We start from the raw sequence: 22,124 nt of genomic DNA, 5'->3' as shown, positions 1-22,124 counted from the left end.
AACTTATTATTTTTTAAATTTCAGTGAAAGGAGCACCTCGAAATTTAAAGGTGACCGATGAGACTACAGATAGCTTTAAGATTACCTGGACTCAGGCTCCGGGGAGAGTTTTAAGGTATCGAGTCATCTATAGACCAGTTGCTGGTGGAGAAAGCAAAGAAGTCACCACTCCAGCCAATCAGAGGAGAAGAACGCTGGAGAACCTGACTCCAGACACAAAATACGAAGTATCTGTAATTCCTGAATATTTCTCAGGACCTGGATCTCCGTTGACTGGAAATGCAGCCACTGAAGAAGGTAGAGGAAATATGCTCACCATTTGGGAACAACCAAAATCTTAGAGTGTAGGCAAGGCTTTGGGCAACTGTCCAGATACTATGAGCCATGAGACATTTTGTCTCAATTATCTAAGTATCTTAGACGGTAATCCTGGTAGACTTGGGTTACTCAAATATTTGACTTACTCATGACATTTATTTGTATCAGTAGAACTTGAATGCCATGATATGGTCTAAATAGTCTTTTAAAAATAATAATGGCCAAATATTCTAATCTAAATTGAAGGATGACTAGGGATTAAAAATCAACTTGTTATGCACCATTGAAATAGATTATATACTATTTCTTCAGGAAGATTTAAAAATATTAACCTGTTTTTATTTAAATGGAGTGATTAGGCTCCCAGGATAGATTCTGATTTTAGCTACAAACTATTATTTTTTTCCCATTTTTTAATTGAAGTATAGTCAGTTTATAATGTTGTGTCAATTTCTGGTGTACAGCATCATGTTTCAGTCATACATTTACATACATATATTTGTTTTCATATTCTGATTATTCATATTATAGATTACTACAAGATACTGAATATAGTTCCCTGAGCTATACAGTATAAACTTATTGTTCATCTATTTTATATATAGTAGTTAGTATCTGCAAATTTTGAACCCCCAATTTATCCTTTCTTACCCCTTTCCTCCCCGGTAACCATAAGTTTATTTTCTATATCTGTGAATCTGTTTCTGTTTTGTAAATCAGATTGTTTGTCTTTTTTTTTAGATTCCACATGTAAGTGGTATCATATGGTATTTTTCTTTTTCTGGTATAACAATCTCCAGGTCCATCCATGTTGCTGCAAATGGCATTATTTTATTCTTTTTTTGGCTGAAGTTGCAAATTATTAATGTGTAATACGTTATTTCATTGAGAAAAATTAAGGCATTTGTAATTTTCATTTTATTCCTTATCTTAAACTTAAAAGAAAAACACATTAGCAATAACGAACAGTTATTAGGTACCTCTTTGTGTCAGGTTCTGTGCAGAGAGCTTTTTGTGTATTACTTCATTTAATCCCTGCATAGAAACTGTGAAGTCGTTACTTTTATTATCCTAGTTGGACAGAAAAATTGAGGCTAAGGGAACTAAATAATAGTGCTGAGTCATGTTGCTAATGAGCTGTAAATCTGAGCTTGTCGACTTTATTGCCCTGGTGCAGACACTCCCAAGGAGCATCCGTTCTGGCTCCACCCTCTTCACTACTTACCTCCTGGTGGCGCCTAGATAATTTGCCTTTTCTTCAGAGACTCTTTCTCCTTTCACCTACTGTCTTCCTCCTCTCTTCCCTTTGGGCAGTCACAACTTTTTACCCTTCCTACTCTAGGGCTCTTTGTGCTGAGCATCAGAAAAAGACCCAGTGATGCCTCATCTTTCTGTTTTCTGGGATAAAAGTGGCTGGCAAGTGTGTGCCCAGTGGGGAGAGTCACTGGGCTGGGTGCCTTGAGACCCTTCAGAGACCACGTGGCCACTCTCCTAGGAAAGTCATGAAAGGCCAGACATCATAGTTGCAAAAGAAAATCATTTATTATTTTTATCACATCAGTGTATTTCCTGGCCACCACATTTAGATTTTCATAACATTACTCCAACAAGCCCTTTTTATTGAAGATTTCTTAGAGGAATTAAAATCTCCATTGTGATACTAATCAGCATATATACATTATATAGGGCTTTGTTCAATGTAATGTAATTTTTTTACCTGAAAGATGGTAACATGAAAGATTTTAACCTGTGTAAATATGGAAGAGGAGTTAAATGTCTTTTGCGTTGTTTCTACTAACGTGCAGGGCACAATTTAGAGATACACACACACATATATATAAAGCAACAAAATGTTTTTGAAGTCATTTTACTAAATAATGAGTTTTGATGTTGTTGTTGTTTTTTTAATGAAGTTAGAGGGAACCCAAGAGACTTAAGAGTATCTGACCCTACGACATCAACTATGAAATTATCTTGGAGTGGGGCACCAGGAAAAGTGAAACAGTATCTCGTCACATACACCCCCGTGGCGGGAGGTGAAACTCAAGAGGTCACTGTGAGGGGAGATACAACCAGTACCGTACTGAGAGGATTAAACGAAGGGACACAATATGCCTTGTCTGTGACAGCCTTGTATGCATCTGGGGCTGGAGATGCCCTTTTTGGAGAAGGAACGACGCTTGAAGGTAATCACTGTCATATTTTATAGAAATCCCTGTGCTTGTTTGTGATTGCATTTAGGAAGCTTAAAATGTTTTCAGAGAATGAAATCTGGGAATGTGTGATCCTTTCTCTTAAAAGGAATTTATATTGAAAAATAAGTAATCATAAAACTACCTCTTATTCAGAGATGTAGAACGTTAAGCTACTGAAAGAAATTACACTCGATTAGGAAGAACTGTACTGGGGAGCTGAGTGCATAGTAAGGCCATGGAAATGTGTCTGTAATTCTTTGAGTTACTTAAACAGAGAATAAGTGTGTGACATTCAGAGTGGGAAGGGGTCTTAGGAAACATTTATGGAGGAAGAGGGCCTGGATTGCTCAAGATAACAGCTTCTTTCACCACCCAGGAGCAGATGGGAACCCTTTTCTGACTCTCAGCCTCTTTTCATGCACTATGCACATAAGCATTCATAACAGCTTGAGAAATACGAGCATCCAAGTTTCTATTTGTTTGTTTTCTAAATGACCTCAAAAATTCAGGTCTGTGTTAGAAGTTCAAAGTTAATGCAGTTCTTAGGAAGAAGCATCAGCAAGACTGAGGCTGTTCCTTGGTTCTTTAGTTTATTGTCAGAGGGCTTCATATGTCTCAGGATACTTTAACTATAATGGTAGCTTGGATCTGACCCACCACAACTACAAAGTAAGCTGTGTGTGAGAGAGAAAATACAAATTCAACTCAGCCACAGTGAGAATGGATTTTTATGTTAAAAAGCCATTATCAGTGGATAGTTACAATGAGTTCCATAGTGGGGGCCTCAGTGGGAGATCAGATATAGACTTCCTTTCTCTCATCATCTTTTCTATGACTTACTTAAAATAATTATAGCAAGAAAATGAATCTGAAGTACCTTTTGTAATGTGAAACCATAGTGATATTAGGCAAAATATCCATCAACTTTAGTGGCTCCAAGAGTTTGGAGGACTGTAGATGTTATAATTGGCAGGCACAAGGCCTACAGTAGGCAGTTTTGATTAAAACTTAAAAGACTTAGTTAAGAATTAAAAATAATAGACAAAAAATTCTAATCAAAATTTCATCTCTTATAGTGATCAAGAGTTTAAATTCTATCTCTAATACTGATCAAGAGTTTAAGTCCATTACTCTGTGAAATTTATAATTAGAAGATTTAAATGAAAAATTAAATACCAGTGTGTAAAATACTGATTGCCAGAAGAGTCCTGCTTGGATTACTTAACCATGTGACGTGGAAATAATCCCTTCGCCCCTCTGAGCCTCAGTTTACCCATCTATAAAAAGGGAATGATCATTGCTTTCCCTTCTTCCCAAACTTACTACAAAGATCAAATAGGAGTATGTAAGTGAAACTCTTTGGGAACTGTAAGATACTCCATGTATATAAAATTCATCAAGAGAAAATAATGTTAACTTTAGGACTGATATTTAAAAATACAGCTTTTGTAAGTATTTCAAAGATATTGATTGGTTCCACTAAAGTTTTGGAGATAATAAGAGGTAGAAATAGAAATTATCTTAACTGCAGAGACATAATTCAAACAATAAAAGTATGTGATCTTTATATCTGGAGCAACAGTCAGAATTTCTGAGAAGTTTGACCTTTTCTTTTGACCTTTGAAATTCTCTTTCTCATGTACCTTATACAGGCTTCCAATATAGATTATTCATAGGATTTTTAAGGGTAAACTTTTGAGCTTTTTTTAAATGGAATAGTTGTAGATTACTTATATTTGCAAAAATTTCTCCCTTATAAGGAATATCTTGGAAAAAAATTTAATATTTTTATTTCCCTTGTACCTTTTAACCTTCTGATTTTCTTCTCCATTTCTTCCTTTAAAAAATATATTCATACCCATTCAAAATCTTGAATCTAAAAATTAATGCACTTTTGCTAAGAATAGTATAATAACAATTTTTAGAAAATAAAATATGCATTTTAATTTAACAGTAAATACATTCTATTGGGCAATGATTTTTCTAGGCCAAGTGTATAGCTAACTTGTTTATAATTTGATAGCTTTGCTAAATGGTATAGAAAATCTACCAACTTGAATGCACATGCACACATGCATATCTGATCAGAAATTATCTCAAAGGGAGACATACAGGTAGTAAAAGAAATTTAAAAAATTACTGTTCTCCATTCCCTGAGAAGGAGGAAAACTAGATGATTTGCAAGTTTAGTTTAAACATATAGTTAATTCATAACTAAATTGTAATAATAATTTTTTTTTCCCATTTACACCAAAGCTCTTTACTAGAGTAAAGGATTGCAGAAAATGCTGCCAGCTTGATTTTATTAACATGTTTATTTCATTGCATCATGTGTGGTAAACTCGACAGATATGTGAAAGCATAGTTGTGACTAAATTAAAATAATAGAAGATTTTTGCTCCTGGTTATTCCATTTCATTTTATTATATTAACTCAGCCAAATCCACATACCATATACAGGAATAGGATATGATGGTAAATGCAGGGAATGGAAAGCCCAGAAACAGAGCCAGGCAACTGCTTTTGAGGGTTGCTGTTTTTCTAATCTGTTTTTCTCTTGGGAGAGGAGGTGGTAAGAGCAGACCTTGAAGGAATGTTTCTTCCATCCAGAGGCATGGCTCAGCCAGCGAGGGCATTCTGTGGGTTGCAGATTTTATAGATTGACTGAAGTGCATCCTGTTCAATTAAAAAAGAATTAAAAAAATATTTAGTGTGGTTTCCAACCATCCCTAACTTGAATCTGTTTTCTAGTGCTTTCTTGAAATGCAGCCAATGATCAGAAAATTCCCCTGTCCCTGGAAGGGAGATTTATTAGCATTGGCGTTGGGGAAGTTCATGGTTGGCTCTAGTACTGGATGCAGTAGAATCACAAAGGCAGAGTTTATTACTATTTCAGATCCAAACTTCAGAAGAATCTAAGCACAAACTATTAGGTTTGCTTTACATTGTTTTTTCCTCCTTGTTGTTGTTGTTGTTAAAGTAGATTTAATGTAATTACGAAAACACTGCTGTACACATAAATGCACTCGTAGTCTTGAAAGAACTTTTAGTTGTCCCTGTTAGCGTTTACAGAGAGGAAAACACAAAATGAGTAATGCCCATTTTCAATTCAGAGATTTACCACAAATGAATGGAAACTTCAGTTTTGGAATAATAAGTTTCTTTTATTTTTGAGTGTTGTTTTTGCCTATAGAGAAGATGATTTTTTTTTTCAGAATTTCCTTTGTTTCCATCGCTATAGCAACCCTCCAGTGTCCAAGACATGAATGGCTTCCTGTACATCAAACCAAGCTAACTCAGCTGACATTTTGTTACAATGAAGTTTTCAAGCACATCACAGGCTTTCTTCTGCAAGATGCTGAGTAACATGGGCCTCTCCAGGATGGACTGAATAAGGCCTCTGTATTTTCCTAGATTTACTGCTGCCTCATAATTTGAAAAATCGTACATTCTGGGTATAACAATTCTAAGGTTTCCAGGGAACTTTAGCACAATCACCAAACAGCAATTCATATTTTCTTTTCTGCAAATTAATGGCTTATCAGAGAAAAATCTAAATTAAACCAGAGAGGTGACAATTAGGGAAGAAATCTCACACAGGCTTTGAGGCTGAAGGATGATTTAATGGGTTAGAGGTTTTTAAGAACTGTGTATTGCTTAAAGTGCTGAAGTTAACCTATCAGTAGTGAACTTTGTCCCTTGGCATAGTGACTCCAGGTCGTTGGTTATAAATCAAGTGTGTTTCCACATGAACATTATCCAGAGCAGATCTTCTGTATTCTACTGTGGAAAATTGGATAACTTTTGAGTTGTGCTCTAACGGAAAAGACAAATTGATTTAGAAGAGGGTTTACGTTACATTTTCAATTTAACTTCTATTTTTGAAAGTGGTATGTGAAACTCAATGAAAGCTGGCTGGAACAATCTATAAGATGAAATACAGTTTCATTTCCTAATGATTAATTTTTCAGTTATCATCATTGGCTAATTTGTGTCATAATTAGATTTGAATTGGATGATTTGCTTTTCAGAAAGCAAATGGAAAAGGGCTAAGGAAATGTCGGAAAGTTACTTAAATGAGGCCTTAGCTCTTTGGCCTTGTATGTGGAAAAAGTAGACTCAACCTCTTGTGGATGTTTAGATCATGAGAAATGCACCTGCCTAAGTTACTTCCACAGTGGCAGCAAAGGGACACGTGCCAGCAGGCCCCAGAAGTGAGGCCCTTTGAATATATGTGAAGATGTTTTATAATCAGATCAGATACTGAGTATCCACATTTCAAAACCTGAAGAATTTTGTTGGTTTTAATTTCTGACTGAAAAGCCTCATTCCTTGTACCTCTCCTGGTACTATTCTGGGGAGAACAGAATAGAAGGGAAAACTATTGAGAAGGGATCAGAGGAATAGAGATGAAGGCCTGCTGTCATTACAGAAGATGACTTGTTTGAAACGACTGCCAGAAATTCTATTATCAGAGGTCAAAGTAATACACAAAGCACAGGCGTATGGTCCAGAACAGCAGAAAACAAGTACCATGAGATCAAATATTATTGAAGACAAGTGTCCCTTAGGTGAAAAATGTGAACAAACCCAAACGTCATAAAACAGACATTTGTAAGTCTTGGGGGAGAGGGAGAGGGGGAACTCCAGGTGAGGGGAGCCTTTGCGAGAGCAGAGGGGGCTCCAGGCTTGAGGAAAAGTGGAGACAAAGTGGCACGAAGCCTACCGGACTTGGCTTCCATTCACTGCCATGGCTTCTGCGTCTTTCCCTTTCGAAGAACAGTCATCTTTGCTGGAGAGAGGCTTTAGACTGGCCTTCTGACATCATTCTTAATTTTTAGTTTTTTGGGGGCCAGGTAACTAGGTTTATTTATTTATTTTTTTAATGGAGGTACTGAGGACTGAACCCAGGACCTCACGCGTGCCAGGCATGTGCTCTACCCCTGGGCTACATCTTCCCTGACTTGACATCACACTTATTGCCCTCTTTCCTCTTCCTTCCTAGGTTTGCTAAAAATAGACTCTCCCCCAACCCCAGTCTAACCGAACCAAGCCAAATAATCTCTTTCTGTAGTTACTGATGTCTGAAGTTCCTTAGTCTGAGGGCAAAATGTCCAATTCAACAGATTAAACCAAAGCAAACACCTGGCTTGGGTCAAACCTCAGTCGTAGGAAAATGTGATCAACTCTTGACTAAGAAGCACGTGTTAAGAGCCGTTTCCTCTTGAGACAGGATGGAGGAGGGGAGAGAGTGGTGAACATCTCCTACACACATTATGGGATGGAAAGGATATGAGAAGTTGCAGTCAACTTCTCAGTTCTCCAAGGGTCAGCCTTGGGGTCACACCGCTACCTTAAGTGTGATGTTGTGTGTGGCCATAGACGCACACAGTGTATAAGCCATCAAGCCATCCTACACAGCGTCACTGTGTCTGTCGGTTTTGACTAGTTTTGCTTCCACCACACCAGTCTTTATTTCACTTCACCTAGCTCCCATTCAGAATGAAAGCAGGCGTGAGGGTTTCTTCCCACACTGACCAAACATAAATTCCAAATCAGTGTCCCCCAGGCCTCCGAGAGGAGCAGCAGAGAGAAGGGAGTGTGGAGGAATTAGGATCACAGAGGAGACTTGAAACATTTTTGGAAAGCACCATTGCTCAAGCATCATCTCCAGATATTCTAATTTAATGGATGTGGGCATGGCCGAGTTGTTCGCTGTCTGGGTGATTTGTGTATCTGATGGGGTCCAGTCTAGTTATTTTGCTGCTGAGGACCTCAGGGCCCCAGGAGGTGACAGCTTGCTTAGCTGGTTGCACACCTAGTCCCCAGACCAGCTTGGCCACTTGGCAGCCTGCCACTTATATCACAAGATGCAACCCAATTGCTTCTTTTTTTGGGCAATTAACATCTGGCCAAGCCAAGCTTCCATTTTTAAAACCTTTAAGGGTTATAGATCTGATAAAATAGACTTGTCAGGAGTATACCATATTTTCAAGATTCTTGGATGTAATGCAACGACTTGAAAACCCAACTCTCCTGCTTTTTGGAGAAAAAGAGTTTATCAATGTGGTTGACAACAGTATAAACTTAACATTTAGGGTTATTTTTATCTAACTGACTGACTGACATACAGGGAACCCATGGAAGCACTTTATCTTTTCAATCTTGGCTTCTGAATTGAGGTATCTTTTCCCTTTCTTTGGATTCCACGTTTCTTTGTCATGAACGTGGAATGTTGCTAAGCCAGTGCCTGCAAACAATGCCTTTATGCACCAGGCAGAAACTATAATTTTTTGAGGATTTTTTTCCCGTAATTGAGAATTTACTCATTGTTCACTTGAATTAGTGTCGTCAGAACTCAGAAAAGTTTTTTAGTTATTATTTTATTTGAATCTTAAAGAGTGCTTTTGCAGATTATTTCCAGGACCTTGACGAACCTTGCAAAGGTCTTTATGGCAATTTTACTGACTTTTTGTTCTAGATTTCCAGGTGGTGAGAGTGTTAACATAGTTGATTGAAATTCATGGAAATACATGTCTAGTGATAGAGGCTTCTTTTGTTTGTAGCCCAGAGTGTCTTTGTGAATGTGTTTTTTGTTTAACCACAATTCCCTTCCTATTATTTTCTCACAGTGAAATCATTAGCCTGTGTTTGTGAGCTTGATGTCTGTTGTCATGGAAATAAACAATGTCGCAAATTCAATGCCGTAGAAAGTAGGGAGAAAAACAGGCTGAGAAGCACAACCTTTGGGAAAAAGGAGAAAATGAAATTTACTCTTTGTAAATTGCTCCTGTGTTAATTTGAAGATAATTCCCATGTTCTAGCTAATTTTATTTGTCTTGGACTTTTTGGATATGTTATTAATGCAGTTTTAGCTCATTTAAATTCAAAATTACCTTCAAGTACTCTTTCAGAACAGCTGTTGATAACTGCAGTTTAGGAAATTTAAGAGAAGAGGCACATATGAAAAAAAGATGTAGTGTATATCAAAGCAAAGGAAACATGTGCTGTAGATTTAAAACTCAGAGACCAGTAGTTGGGATAGTGATCACAGCAAAATAAAAAAACCAAAAAACAACCCAACCCAACCCAACCAAATATACAAACTGTTTGTTTATATTCCTGTAAGTAGACGATATGTAAAGATGTGTGACCCTTTAAGTAGCAAATACAATTAAAGAAGATCTTCAAATGAGGATTAGCCTCAAGTACAGAAAAAAAGTCAGTATGTTCTTGAAAATAAATATTCTTGGTTGCCGTGAAATATGTAACTAATTTCCCTCCAGAGATGAGATGTCTTGTCAGCAGTTAAAGTTATTTATAATGGAGTTAGAATTTTCCATTTGGGCTTGGAGTCTGGTAGGATGCCCAGCTCCTATTTTATTTATTTTTCCCTCTAAATTCTACCATATATGATAGGTTTTTTGTCCACTCAGATTTCTTTTTCATTTATTGTTCTCTTTACTTGATGGACTGAAATTTGAATAATTGTGATTATTTTTAAGATATTCATTTTTATTCTTTGATTTTGGAAAAATAATAGCCTTCAACATTCTTGTAGTAGCATTATATATCATTTTCTGGAATACTCAACAATTATTGGTAAAATGTAAGCTGTAGAAGCAGATAATTTTATATTTATGTCATACTGTGGCATAAACTCTAGTAAAGTTAGCCAGTATAAAGTGACCTGTATATTACATGTAAATTATGGAAAGTTAGGGTTTTATTTGTAGACATCTGTGACACCTATTAAGTTGAGGTTTCCGTATTTTTCCATTTGGGTTGTGTTTTTATTTTTGAATGAGAGAGCCAAAGTTTAGTAGCAGACATTTTTGATCAGCTAGAACAAGTGGTATGTTTTATTTTGATGACTAATCACTTTTAGGTTTTCCAGAAGAATGGGTGGTTTTTAGTTTCATTAGGGTTAAACTATACTTAAAAGTTTGTGCTTCTGCTTTTTTTAACTACATAAGCAAATAGAGTCTCCACCCAAAAAAGATTGTTGGTATTAAGATTTGCAAGTAATATGAGACTGTTGAAGTTTTGTAAATGGTACCTTGAAACTGAGCTTATTTGAATAAGATAAGAGGAAAAGATGATGGTAAAGAAATAAGGATCTTTGTGAGCAGTGGGCTATCATAAGGTGAACTGAACTGTAAAATTTGGGGATTTAGATGCACTTTTTTCCTCTGGAAATGTTTTTAATGCATGTACTTCATAATTGGATGTCATTCTTATCCTGAAGGACATACAATCTGACTGGATATATAGAGGCTGGGGTGACAGACAGAAATCAGATATAACTCTACAGTTTAATCCCATCAGTGTGTTCTGCTGACAGAAGAGGACAGACAGCTCAGAAAGAAGACATAGACAACTTTAGACATAATTGAGTTTGAGTCCAGCAAGTCAAGATGTCTACCGGGATGAAGGTGTATTTACATGCTAGCAGACGTTAAAAAAATGATCCCCCTTTAATTTCTATTCCAGAGCGTGGTTCACCTCAGGATTTGATTACTAAAGATATCACTGACACATCCATTGGGGCTTATTGGACATCTGCTCCAGGAATGGTTCGAGGTTACAGGGTCTCATGGAAATCGCTTTATGATGATGTTGAGGCTGGAGAGAAGAATCTTCCTGGAGATGCAATTCATACTGTGATAGAAAATCTGCAGCCAGAGACCAAATACAGAGTTTCAATATTTGCAACTTACAGTAGCGGAGAAGGAGAACCTTTAAGGGGAGAAGCCACAACTGAATGTAGGTAACATTCCGAGTGTGTCTGGGGCATGTGTTGGTCCTACCTAATAGCTGTCAGCTGGTGATAACCTCTTGCAGTTTTTCTGTTTATATGATAAATGGGGACTGAAAAATTAGGACCTTTAATGAATGTGGTTTAAATTCAGGTTCGTTTCATATCTAAAATTATATCAAATTTTGAAATACTGAATTTCTTCCAACTAGCTATACAGTTGACCCTTGAACAATGTGGGGGTTAATCTGAGTTTAATTTATATTCAGCCCTCCTTATCCGAGGTTCCTCTGCATCCCAGTGTGAAACCAACCTTGGGTCCTGTTCTACTGTCATATTTGCTATTGAAAAAACCCTGCATATAAGTGGATCCATGCAGTTCAAACCGGTGTTGGTCAAGGGTGAACTGTGTTTGTCTCTCTCTCTCTCTTTTTGTTTTCTGGTGAAATGATCAACTAGATAAGAAACTCCAGTAGTAAAAAGATCAGAAGCTATGAAGGCAAAGAGAATTCAGGCACGTTAATGACCTTGAGCAAGTTATTTAAGGTTCTTTGAGCCTCAGTTTTTGAATGTATAGAAGGCAGCCTCAGATTGTCTTGAGGAGTGAATGGAATAAAAGTGGGTGAAGCAACAAGCATAACGCCCAGCTCCCTAGAGGAGATTGATAAATGACATGGCTGTGGACATTATGATTATTACACACCCAAGACTCATTCTAGATTATTTTTACTATGTTTATTGGTAAGACTAAATCAAACCTGCTTAATTTTCTGGTGGCTAGGGTTTACCTTACTCTCATTAATATTCTTTCTTATGAAAAATTTTGAATGACCTATTGTCATTTATTATCAGATGGCTAATGAAAGATGTGCTGGTATTTCCTAATTCTTTTTCCTAAAAAGTAATTTGTTAAGTATGGGCATTTCCAAGAATTTATAGGAAAGAAGTTTATTCCTTTTGTTTTGGGAGGATTTTAGGAAAAGGGGAAAGATTGGGGCATTCTTGCATTTCCTTTTTTAGAAAGAAGTGGAGCAACTGAGTAATTTTTCTGCCAAAGGAGGAGAGAGGGAAGTGCCATCAACAATTTTACTTAAGTTCTGTATCCTGATTTTGAGTTGTCCAAATTAAAATCTTTTGGTCTGAGTTCCCTGAAGAATTCATCTTTTTTTAATCACTGGCAGACTCAGTTGGATATGTCTGAGCTTAAATTTGTGTCAGAATTAACCAGATTAAAACAAAGCAATTTCTTATAGGAGATTTAAATATATGAAAAAGCATATTTCTCAGATATCCACATTATTGATTTTCATGGTAGTGAATGAAATCTTGTGTCTGAATATAATGACTGATATGGTTTAAGGATCCTGCAGAAATTCATCTCTATTTCTGGCAGAAATTCATTTGTTGTAAAGAGAAGACATGTTATAAATTTAGGCCACATATGCCGTATATAGCTACATTTATTTGTAGGAGTGAAAATACAACTCATGTGACTGAGAAATTATAAAAATATTTGTATTTAGAGGGAAACTTTTTCAAAAATTCTCCATCATTTCTTCTTCTGAGAAGATTGAATCTTCAGATATTAATTTGGCATTAAAAATCTCCATGAAAGATATGTTTTAGCCAGAAACAAGTATGTTAGCAGAAATCCTAAATAAACTTTCATCTCTAAGAAGCTGAGCACCTAAGAAATTTTCAGTGTTTCTTGGCTAATTGATTGATTTAAAGGTGAGTGAACAGAAAGGTCTCTTTTGAACTATGAATGGAGTAGACAGGAATGAAAGTTACATTTTTTTTTAGAGTGTATGCAAACTATTCAAACAGCTAAGCAAATAAGAGAGAAGACAGGAACCTTTCTTTGTTCTACTACGGTTTTGTTGCTGTGTTTTGCTTTGCTCTCTTTGTGGGAAGTAAAGTAGTTTAGAAAGTGCTTTGAGAAATCTGAGTCAGATGTGGTGTATTTGGGTGATGGATGGATCCTAAATGGTGTGGATAACTGGGCAGAGTCACTAGGTCATGCTCTTAGAGTCCCTTATAAACTTCCAAGGGGACATTTTGGAAGTATTTTCATGAAATTTTTCCTGCCCTCACCTGCAACTCAGAGACATGGTATGCAGACTGTTTACAATGAAAACCACAAATTGTGGCTGAAAAGCCAACAAATGGGAAACTTTCTCTTGGCCTTCCCGTTTATGGCTGCTGGTTTAGCAGAGGTACAGTGGATGTCAAAAAGTATCTTGTGAGTGACTAAAACATGAAAGGGTTTAGAATGTGAGTGTTACAGCATTTTACAGCCTGTCAATACCTAAGAATGAACTGAAAAATCTTGCTTTTTACTTATGGGAAGCCAACAAGGCTTTTTTTTTTTTCCTCCCTAAAATCCAAAATTCCCCATTAAAACTAGTATGAGATACATTTGTACCTTATTTAACTTCAATTCCTTTATTTTAAAGAGTTAATTAAAAGGCAGGAATATAATTTAGAACCTTGAAGCATTTCAAGGTGTGAGGTACAATATTTGACTGTTATTAACATATTTAAGCTTGGGATCCTGTTTTTTTGGGAACATAGCTTTCTTTTTAGACTAACACTCCTAAGATTTGTATGTCCATTTTTCTGCATTCTGAATTGTGTGAAATTGGTTTGAGAATTTTGCATGAGAAAGAGATGTATCATTCCACTCGTTACCAAGTCCAAGTTCGTACTGCTCACCACACGACAGGCCAATAAATTGAAAGATGAGTTGTTAGGGCAAGGAATAGCAACTTTATTCAGAAAGCTAGCAGACACAGAAGATGGTGGACCAGTGTCCCAAAGAACCATCTTTCGTGAGTTAGAATTCAAGTTTCTTTTATACTAAAAAGGGAGGAAGTAAAGTCAAACATTTTTTTGGTTTCCATCAGGTTCCAGAGGGGATGTGTTCATTTCTTCCTTCCTGCAGAGTCATTCATAGGTGGGCCTGGTTAGGATGTTTCCTGTGAGCTAAATTAAAGTCTTTTAGCTTAATGCTCTTTGTCTGGGAGGTGGGGTTCCCAGAGATGGGCCATTATGTGTGATTTAAACTTATAGGCAATATCCCTTTAGTGATCAACTTAGAATACAAAGGTTCTTCCCTATTATACACTGAACAGAAGTTTAAGAGATAGAAACAAGAGGCCAGATGACATATTTTAGCGCAACGCTTTCTAGAAAAGTGTTAGAAACACGTTAGCTTATTCAATATTTGTGACAATTGGTAATGATAATAATCCAAATAGGTTACCCTATGAGGCATTTTGAACGATGTAGGTCCACAGAAAACACCCCACTGGGTCTTTCTTTCTTTTGTTAAATTGAATTAAAGTCAGTTTACAATGTTGTGTGAATGTCTGATGTACAGCATAATAGTTCAGTCATCCATATACATACATGTTCGTTTTCATATTCTCTTTCATTATAGGCCAGTACAAGACATTGAATATAGTTCCCTCTGCTGTACAGTATAAACTTGTTGTTTATCTATTTATATGTAGTAATTAGTATCTGCAGATCTCAAACTCCCTATTTATCCTTTCTCACCCGCTTCCCCCACTGGTTTGTTTTTAGTTCTGTTTCTATTGATTGATTTTTCTTCTTATTATGAGTATCTTAGTCAGCTCTAATGGCCCTAATAAAATAATGTTGACTGGGTGGCTTAAAAAAAAGAAATTTATTTTCTCACAGTCTGAGAAGTCCAGATTAAAGTTCTGGCAGAATTTGGTTTCACATGGCGTTTCCTTAGTCTGTGCACGTGGAGAGGGGTGGGGATAGGGAGGGAGGGAGGGAAGAAGGGAGAGCACATGCACACAAGTTCTCTAATGTCTCCTCATCTTTTATAAGGATTCCATGTGCATCAGATGAAGGCTCTACCTTTCGGACCTCATTTAATACTAATTACCTCCCCAAAGGTCCAAATATTATCACAATAGAGGTTAAAGCTTTAGCATATGAATTTTGGGGAGACACAATCATTCAGTCCACAATATGGGTCCTATTTTTTTTTTCTTTCTTTGTGTTCCTGGTAACTTATTAGCAGTCAAACAATATGAATTTTACTCTATTGGGTGCCAGCTGTTTTTATGTTCTTAATCAATACCCTTAAGCTTTGTTCTGGGATGCAGTTAACTCAGTTGGAAACAGTTTGATATTTTTGAAGCTTTCTTTTAAACTCTGCTAGCGCTAGACCAGAGAAACCTTTAGTTTAGGGCTCATTTTGCTCCCCTCCTGGGGCAATAACCTCCCTAGTACTTTATATTAACGTTCTGGAGATTTTGAGGTTTTGTACTCTGGCGAGGGCGAACATTTCTGGCCCTGCATGAGCTCCAGGAATTGTTCCTTCTGCTCATTTTAGACGGTTCTTTCTTTGGTTTTCAGTAGTTTCTTCATTCCTATGCCCTGATTAGTACTGGGTTGAAGACTCAAGGAGGACTCTTTTGCAGGTGTTTGGAACTTTTTCTCAGTAACACCATCTTCTCTGCAGGACTTTGCTCTGTGAGTTCTAGGTGCCTTGGACTCCACAGACTCACAAAACCACCTCCTCAATTAAGGGAGACCACCAGGCTACATCTGAGTTCTCCCTTCCCGTACTGGGGCTGGGAACGCTCTCCAAGCAGCGAGTCAGGGCAGTGGTCAAACTCATTCTCATTTGTTTCTCATTGCTCAGGGGTCACAGTCCTGTCCTGCCTAATGTCCAATGTCTGAAAAATGTTCATATATATTTGTATGTATACACACACACACACACACACACATATATATATATAGAAATTTTTTCAGGATTCTTTTTAGTTGTTTCAAGTGGTCCTTGCCAGTTAGAGCACAAAAATTTCTTTTAGAATCAAGAAAAGTTCTTCCCAGAGTTTCCTTCAGCTTAGTCTCTCCCAGTAGAAGATGCTTATGACCTTTGAATGCTGAGATGACTGAACTGAATGAAATGATTCTGCTTGTAAGCTCTAATTATGTATGAAAAAAAGGGATCTGTTGGGTATTTGTGGACTTGGAGACCTGTTTCTGATATAGTTATTAAAAGAAAATTTAACAAATAATATGTTTGCATAATATGTTTGTAATAATAATATGTTTGTATCAAACACTTTTTCCATATAGTGCTTCCTAAATCCACTCGGCATATACCAATTTATCTCCAGATCCCTTGAGACATTTTTCTGTGTCAGAGTTTCCTGTTCCTCTGTGTTGATAGTGCTACATGACAACAGAAAGGATAGTGTTAACTACAGACACTCCGACTAGTCATTTATTCATTGTACCTTTTTCTGAAAAGACTCGAGTAATATTTCTGACCCTATATTCATAATTTTTAGTATTCCCCACAGTGTGATTGCTTTAGGAATTCTTTACAGATGGAAATATAATAAAAATTCTAAAAGCTCATCTCTGGAAATGGATGTTTACTTTACTAAAGTCTCTGGAATGCAAATAGGAAATCCTTGCAATAAGAACTTCCATTTTTCAGTTATTAGCCAGATAAAGAGAAAACATCTTACTGTGACCTCACTGAGATGAGGCTCACATGCCATCCTGAACTTATGAGAGATCACAAGGCTAAGTAACAGAACTGTGTACCTATTTAAGAAACCAGATAGCGTCTTTTCACATAAATGTGTCGGTGGGCATAAACATTTTCAGCGTGGTATAACATTGTAATCTTCCTTTTATTTCACAGTATCGGAAGATGCAAAAACCTTGAAAGTGGATGAAGAAACAGAAAACACAATGAGAGTCACCTGGAAACCAGCACCTGGGAAAGTTGCCAACTACCGTGTTGTGTATCGGCCCCGTGGGGGCGGGAGACAAATGGTGGCCAAAGTGCCACCCACAGTCACCTCCACAGTGTTAAAGCGGCTCCAGCCCCAGACCACGTATGACATCACAGTTCTGCCCGTTTACAAGACAGGCGAGGGGAAGCTGAGGCAAGGATCAGGCACAACAGGTACAAAATGATAACAGATTTTTTTGGGAAAGTGTGTAGTATCTTAACGGGAGATTTTAATACATCTGGTTCATTTGTAAGTGTCCGAAACCGATTCTGCAATGAATTACATTATAGTGGTTAGATAGGATGCCTAAATAGCACCTGGTTTTTACCAATCTAGTTCCTGGTAAAATGATTCTACATATCAATGTCCTCGTGCTAAGCTAGCCTTCTGAACTGTGAGTACCGTGTACACTTCCACTTGGGCAGAACTCACTTGTGATGATTTTTATTGGGTGTGATAGCTTGTGCTTTCTGACTTAACCCTTTTTATAAATATATGTTTTGAAGCATTTTGTGATGATTCTTGTGTAGATCACTTAGATATTTTGAATCCAACTTATTATTATAGGGGCTAATAAAAAAATCCCAAAGCCTAGACTTATGAACAATATTTGAAAATATTATTATCTTTACAGCTTCTCGGTTTAAGTCACCCAGAAACCTCAAAACATCTGACCCGACCATGTCAAGCTTCCGGGTGACCTGGGAGCCCGCGCCCGGGGAAGTGAAGGGTTACAAAGTCACCTTCCACCCCACGGGGGATGACAGAAGGCTGGGGGAGCTAGTGGTTGGACCATACGACAACACGGTTGTTTTGGAGGAACTTAGGTAGGATTGCAGTTTATTCAATTTTTGTTAAAAGACTGAATAACTGATGTAAATTAGCAGGCCTTCCACAAATGATCACTTATGTGTCTGTTTGCCCTTCAATTATTTAAAATCAGCCAGAGTTGCTTTCTCATCCTTGGTGTTGCTGAAGTTGAGGTTCAGGTTCAGAGACGAATTCAGGCCTGAGCAATTGTAATGTTTTAATGATTTTTGTTGTTAAGTGATCAGGAATGGTATTTTTTCTGTAACGCCTTGCTTTTAAAAAGTTAACATCCATATTGCACAGTTTCACCAAAAGCAGCTTGTCCCCAGCCCTCCTGTGGGAACATGGGGCTTCCTGTGCCTTCTGGAAAGGCCCAGGTGACTGACGCTGAGACGCCAGGGTGGGCCGTGAGAGAGAGCAGGCAGGCCTTTGTGCTCCGTGTCAGCTGGCAGGATGGGGGGGGTGCTGATGCCGGGTCTCACTTCAGGCTGTGCAGTGGGAAACAAGGAGGTTCACGTTTGAACGGCACCCTACATTCACTATGGTAAAAAGAGTGGACTGCTGTGCCCTGCCTGGTGCAAAGTTTGTCTGCTTCAGCCATTCATTCAACAATATTGAAATCTCATAAATTTCATGTAAATGCTCGCTGCTTCCTTTAATCAGAATAGGGAGGATGGAATTTATCGAGCCTCTAGTGGGCCAGGCACTGTGATGCGTGCTTTATGTTCCCGGGCAACTACACAAGCATTGTTTTGTTAGAGCCCATTTCTTGAAGCAGTAAGAGTGCCAGCCTGCTGCTCCCCTGACGTGCCCAGTGCCAGCTGGGGATTCTGCATCTGATGGAAAGGCGAGACAGGGATCGGGGCTGTGACCCCTGGGCTTCTCTGAATGCCTGCAGGCTAGTTTCCCTTGACACCTCACAGTGTAAACTTAAACTGGAATGTGATGGAAATTATTTTTCTTCCCTTGCAATGTTTTGTATTATAACTTCCTCCGAGTGAAAGTTTGTAAATCACAATGAATGTTTTTAACGAAACGAAAAGAAAATGCTTCCGCTCAAGCCTGTTACACATACAGACTATGTATTTTAACGTTTCAGGGCAGGCACCACCTATAAAGTAAACGTTTTTGGAATGTTTGATGGAGGAGAAAGTTCACCACTCGTTGGGCAAGAGATGACCACCCTTTCTGACACAACTGTAATGCCAGTTTTATCCTCTGGTAAGAAACTGAGTTGCAATCCCCTAGGAAAACTCAGTATTACAAAGCTTTTTCAACTGTGAATTGTTAGGTTAACTATACAATGAAAATCAACTATTAAAGTTTTACACTAAGATTTATTTAAATAATTTATATACTTAAACATTTGTTCAAACAGCCAGCTAAGCATACTTTTGCCGACATTTTTTTAAGGCTTTGTCAGCATTGCATTAGTTACTTAGTACTGTATGATTTAAAGATGAGTTTTTACAATTGGTAGATAATGTACATTTTCTCTCTTTGTAGTGAAAGGCAGTTTTATTTTGTTAAAGTGATTAGAAATGATTTACTTGGGCTGAGCGGGCAGCCTTGGGTTACAGAAATAGGTCGGCAGCTCCGACTTTTCTGCTTGTGCCACGATTACAGCTTTGAAATACATGAAGCTAGTTTTGAACGGTCTTAGAGGTGGGAGAGGTGGATAGAGTTTCCTTCTAAATATTTTCCATCATTTGCTAAAAAAGAGTAGATGTGGGCAGAGCTGGAGCAGACGTAGAAAGGTTTAGGTGCTTGGAGTTGTATTTGGGAAGCCTCACTCCTCATGTACCATCCAGTACACGAGTGACACCCTTGTAGTGTGATGAGCATCACTGAAATTTTCTCAGTGAGGTTTTCTTTCTTTCTTTCTTTCTTTCTTTCTTTTTTTTTTTTTTTTGTAATATAAAGATCAGATGCTAAATGGCAAGAAGTTAAAAAATTCATAGCTGGTAACATAAGCTCCTGGAAAAGAGAGCATTTGAAAATGTGGATGAAATAAATGAAAGTTTCAACTCTTGTTGTTTTGCTTGAATGTGCTGTTGTTTTTTCTATGATGTTATTAACTGACTTATATTTTTATTTTGTAGCTTGTGCACTGAGGATATTGGGATAATTCTCTTTCCAAAGCCCCCTAGCTCTGTATCAGTGTTTGTGCTCGTTGTCTCTGTAGCTCTCAATTTGTTTGCATCCTTTTTCTAGATTATCTCCTTTCTCTCTTGATTTTTTAAATGTGCAGACTTCACCATCTGTATTTACCTGATTGTTATACACAGTAAATGATTAAGTTAAGTAATGAATAACCGAACAACGTAATAGCTATCAGGTTTTTAAACAATATATTTTTACTTCATAAAGTCTAATTTTAAGAGTTATATGCCTAATCCTTCATAAGATATGTAATACTTAACTGGGAACTTTCATTAATTTAAAGGATTCTTGTGGCTCATTGAAATCTTTACAGCTTATGCATTTTGACAGTTCATCTCATACTTGTCTGCTGATAACTGTTGAATGTTGAGAAAAATGCAGGGAGAGGGTATAGCTGAGAGGTAAAGCATGCACAAGGTTCTGGGTTCAACCCCCAGTGCCTCCATTAATAATAAAACAAATAAGTAAATAAACCTAATTACTCTCCCCCAAAATAAAAATCAATATGAAAAAAACAGACAGCAGCATAAAAAGGAAAAGTATGTTTTTAAAAAAATAGACAAAAAGCAACATCTAATCTTTAGATCATATTAAAAGTTTTATTAAAATTATTATTGCCTTGTAGTTAGATGGCTGCACATTCCAACTTAACATGTATCCGCTTTTGAATTTGTGAGCTCATTCCAATTTACAAAGGCAGTTTCCATGTTCTAAACAGTTGTGGCCAAAACATACAGTCAATGAAGAAGGAAAGCTTTTCCACTGAAATAATTATTGGAGGAATTGATGATTCCTGTGACTCTCATTTGAGGTTAATACGTCATAGGGATGTATTTTAAACCCCAAATCACCTAGCTAAGCTTCAGAGCTGAGACAGTTAGCAACACTGAGTGCCCGGGGTTGGCAGAGGCGTGGCTAGGAAGTCACCCTGCAGAGGACTTGCTCCTGACTCTGTGCTGTCTCATGATTGCCACGTCAGGGATGGAGTGTCTAACCAGGGCTGAAGCAGACATCGTGTTGCTAGTGGACGGATCGTGGAGCATCGGCCGGGCAAACTTTAGAACTGTGCGGAGTTTCATTTCTCGCATTGTGGAAGTCTTTGAGATTGGCCCCAAAAGAGTGCAGATTGGTAGGTCTGACAATATTGAAGACATTTAGACGTTTCCATTATGCTGCTTGATATACGCTAATGCCTATGGTGTCATTTTAGCCCTTGCTCAGTATAGTGGGGACCCCAGAACAGAGTGGCAGTTAAATGCTCACAGAGACAAGAAGAGCTTGTTGCAAGCTGTGGCGAACTTACCTTACAAAGGAGGCAATACCCTCACAGGTGAGACAAAGTGGCCTGGCGTGCTTTGAGCTCTTGTTTTTGGTCAAAGCTTGTGCCTGAATAATGATGGATTCTCTTCTAAAAATCCCACTAGGCATGGCTTTGAACTTCATTCGCCAACAGAGCTTCAAGACTCAAGCTGGCATGAGACCTCGAGCTCGAAAAATTGGTGTTCTCATCACTGATGGAAAATCCCAAGATGACGTTGAGGCCCCGTCAAAGAAACTCAAGGATGAAGGCGTGGAGCTGTTTGCTATAGGTAAGCACTGAAAAGACAAGCTATGTCCCCAGGGCTTGCCAGTGTGCTGAAGATGGTTTTACAGTTAAAAATATTTTCTGAAGCATGGACAAACAAGCAAACACATTTTCCCTATTACATAATTTATCAAAATGCTGTGCCAGGAAGTTAATTCATTTTCTTCTTTTTCCTTGTAACGGGCTGAAACTCTGTGGCTTCTTGGAAGAGAGTTGTGGATCAAGAGGACAAATGTACTATTAATAAGATTCAGGAAAATTTCCATTTGATTTTCTACAGCACCATGCTTATTTTTGATATCTGTTATTTTACTTTCCAGAAAAAACACTGAAGAGACACTTTTTGGTGGGCAATTGGTGCTAGAAGCACTTAGGAGAATCTAAACAAAATAGCCTTCGGTTAATACTGTTTTTTGTTTCTAGAGATATGTAATCATTGTATTATTTTTTATAACTATGTTTTATAACTAAAGATATGTAAGCATTTGATTATTGAG

The 22,124-nt window shown here is 37.6% G+C and overlaps 1 protein-coding gene across 4 annotated transcripts in view; it reads left to right on the top strand.

Annotated features, from left to right (window-relative positions):
- Nucleotides 1–22,124, top strand: part of COL12A1 (collagen type XII alpha 1 chain) — a 112,727-nt gene that overhangs the window by 23,684 nt on the left and 66,919 nt on the right. For 3 of the 4 annotated variants that reach the window (XM_032484479.1, XM_032484477.1, XM_032484476.1), the window contains exons 12-20: nucleotides 25–297; nucleotides 2,232–2,504; nucleotides 11,007–11,279; nucleotides 16,976–17,242; nucleotides 17,704–17,896; nucleotides 18,979–19,100; nucleotides 21,022–21,171; nucleotides 21,253–21,372; nucleotides 21,467–21,631. In XM_032484479.1, coding sequence (XP_032340370.1) covers nucleotides 25–297; nucleotides 2,232–2,504; nucleotides 11,007–11,279; nucleotides 16,976–17,242; nucleotides 17,704–17,896; nucleotides 18,979–19,100; nucleotides 21,022–21,171; nucleotides 21,253–21,372; nucleotides 21,467–21,631 — 1,836 coding nt within the window. The remainder of the gene's footprint in view (nucleotides 1–24; nucleotides 298–2,231; nucleotides 2,505–11,006; nucleotides 11,280–16,975; nucleotides 17,243–17,703; nucleotides 17,897–18,978; nucleotides 19,101–21,021; nucleotides 21,172–21,252; nucleotides 21,373–21,466; nucleotides 21,632–22,124) is intronic. The other variant, XM_032484480.1, reaches the window with a different exon arrangement.

The sequence above is a fragment of the Camelus ferus genome, chromosome 8 (genome assembly GCF_009834535.1).
Source record: "Camelus ferus isolate YT-003-E chromosome 8, BCGSAC_Cfer_1.0, whole genome shotgun sequence".
NCBI classification, from domain to species: Eukaryota; Metazoa; Chordata; class Mammalia; order Artiodactyla; family Camelidae; genus Camelus; species Camelus ferus.
The sequence above is the reverse complement of the archived record's forward strand: the minus strand, read 5'-3'. Positions and strand labels throughout refer to the sequence as shown.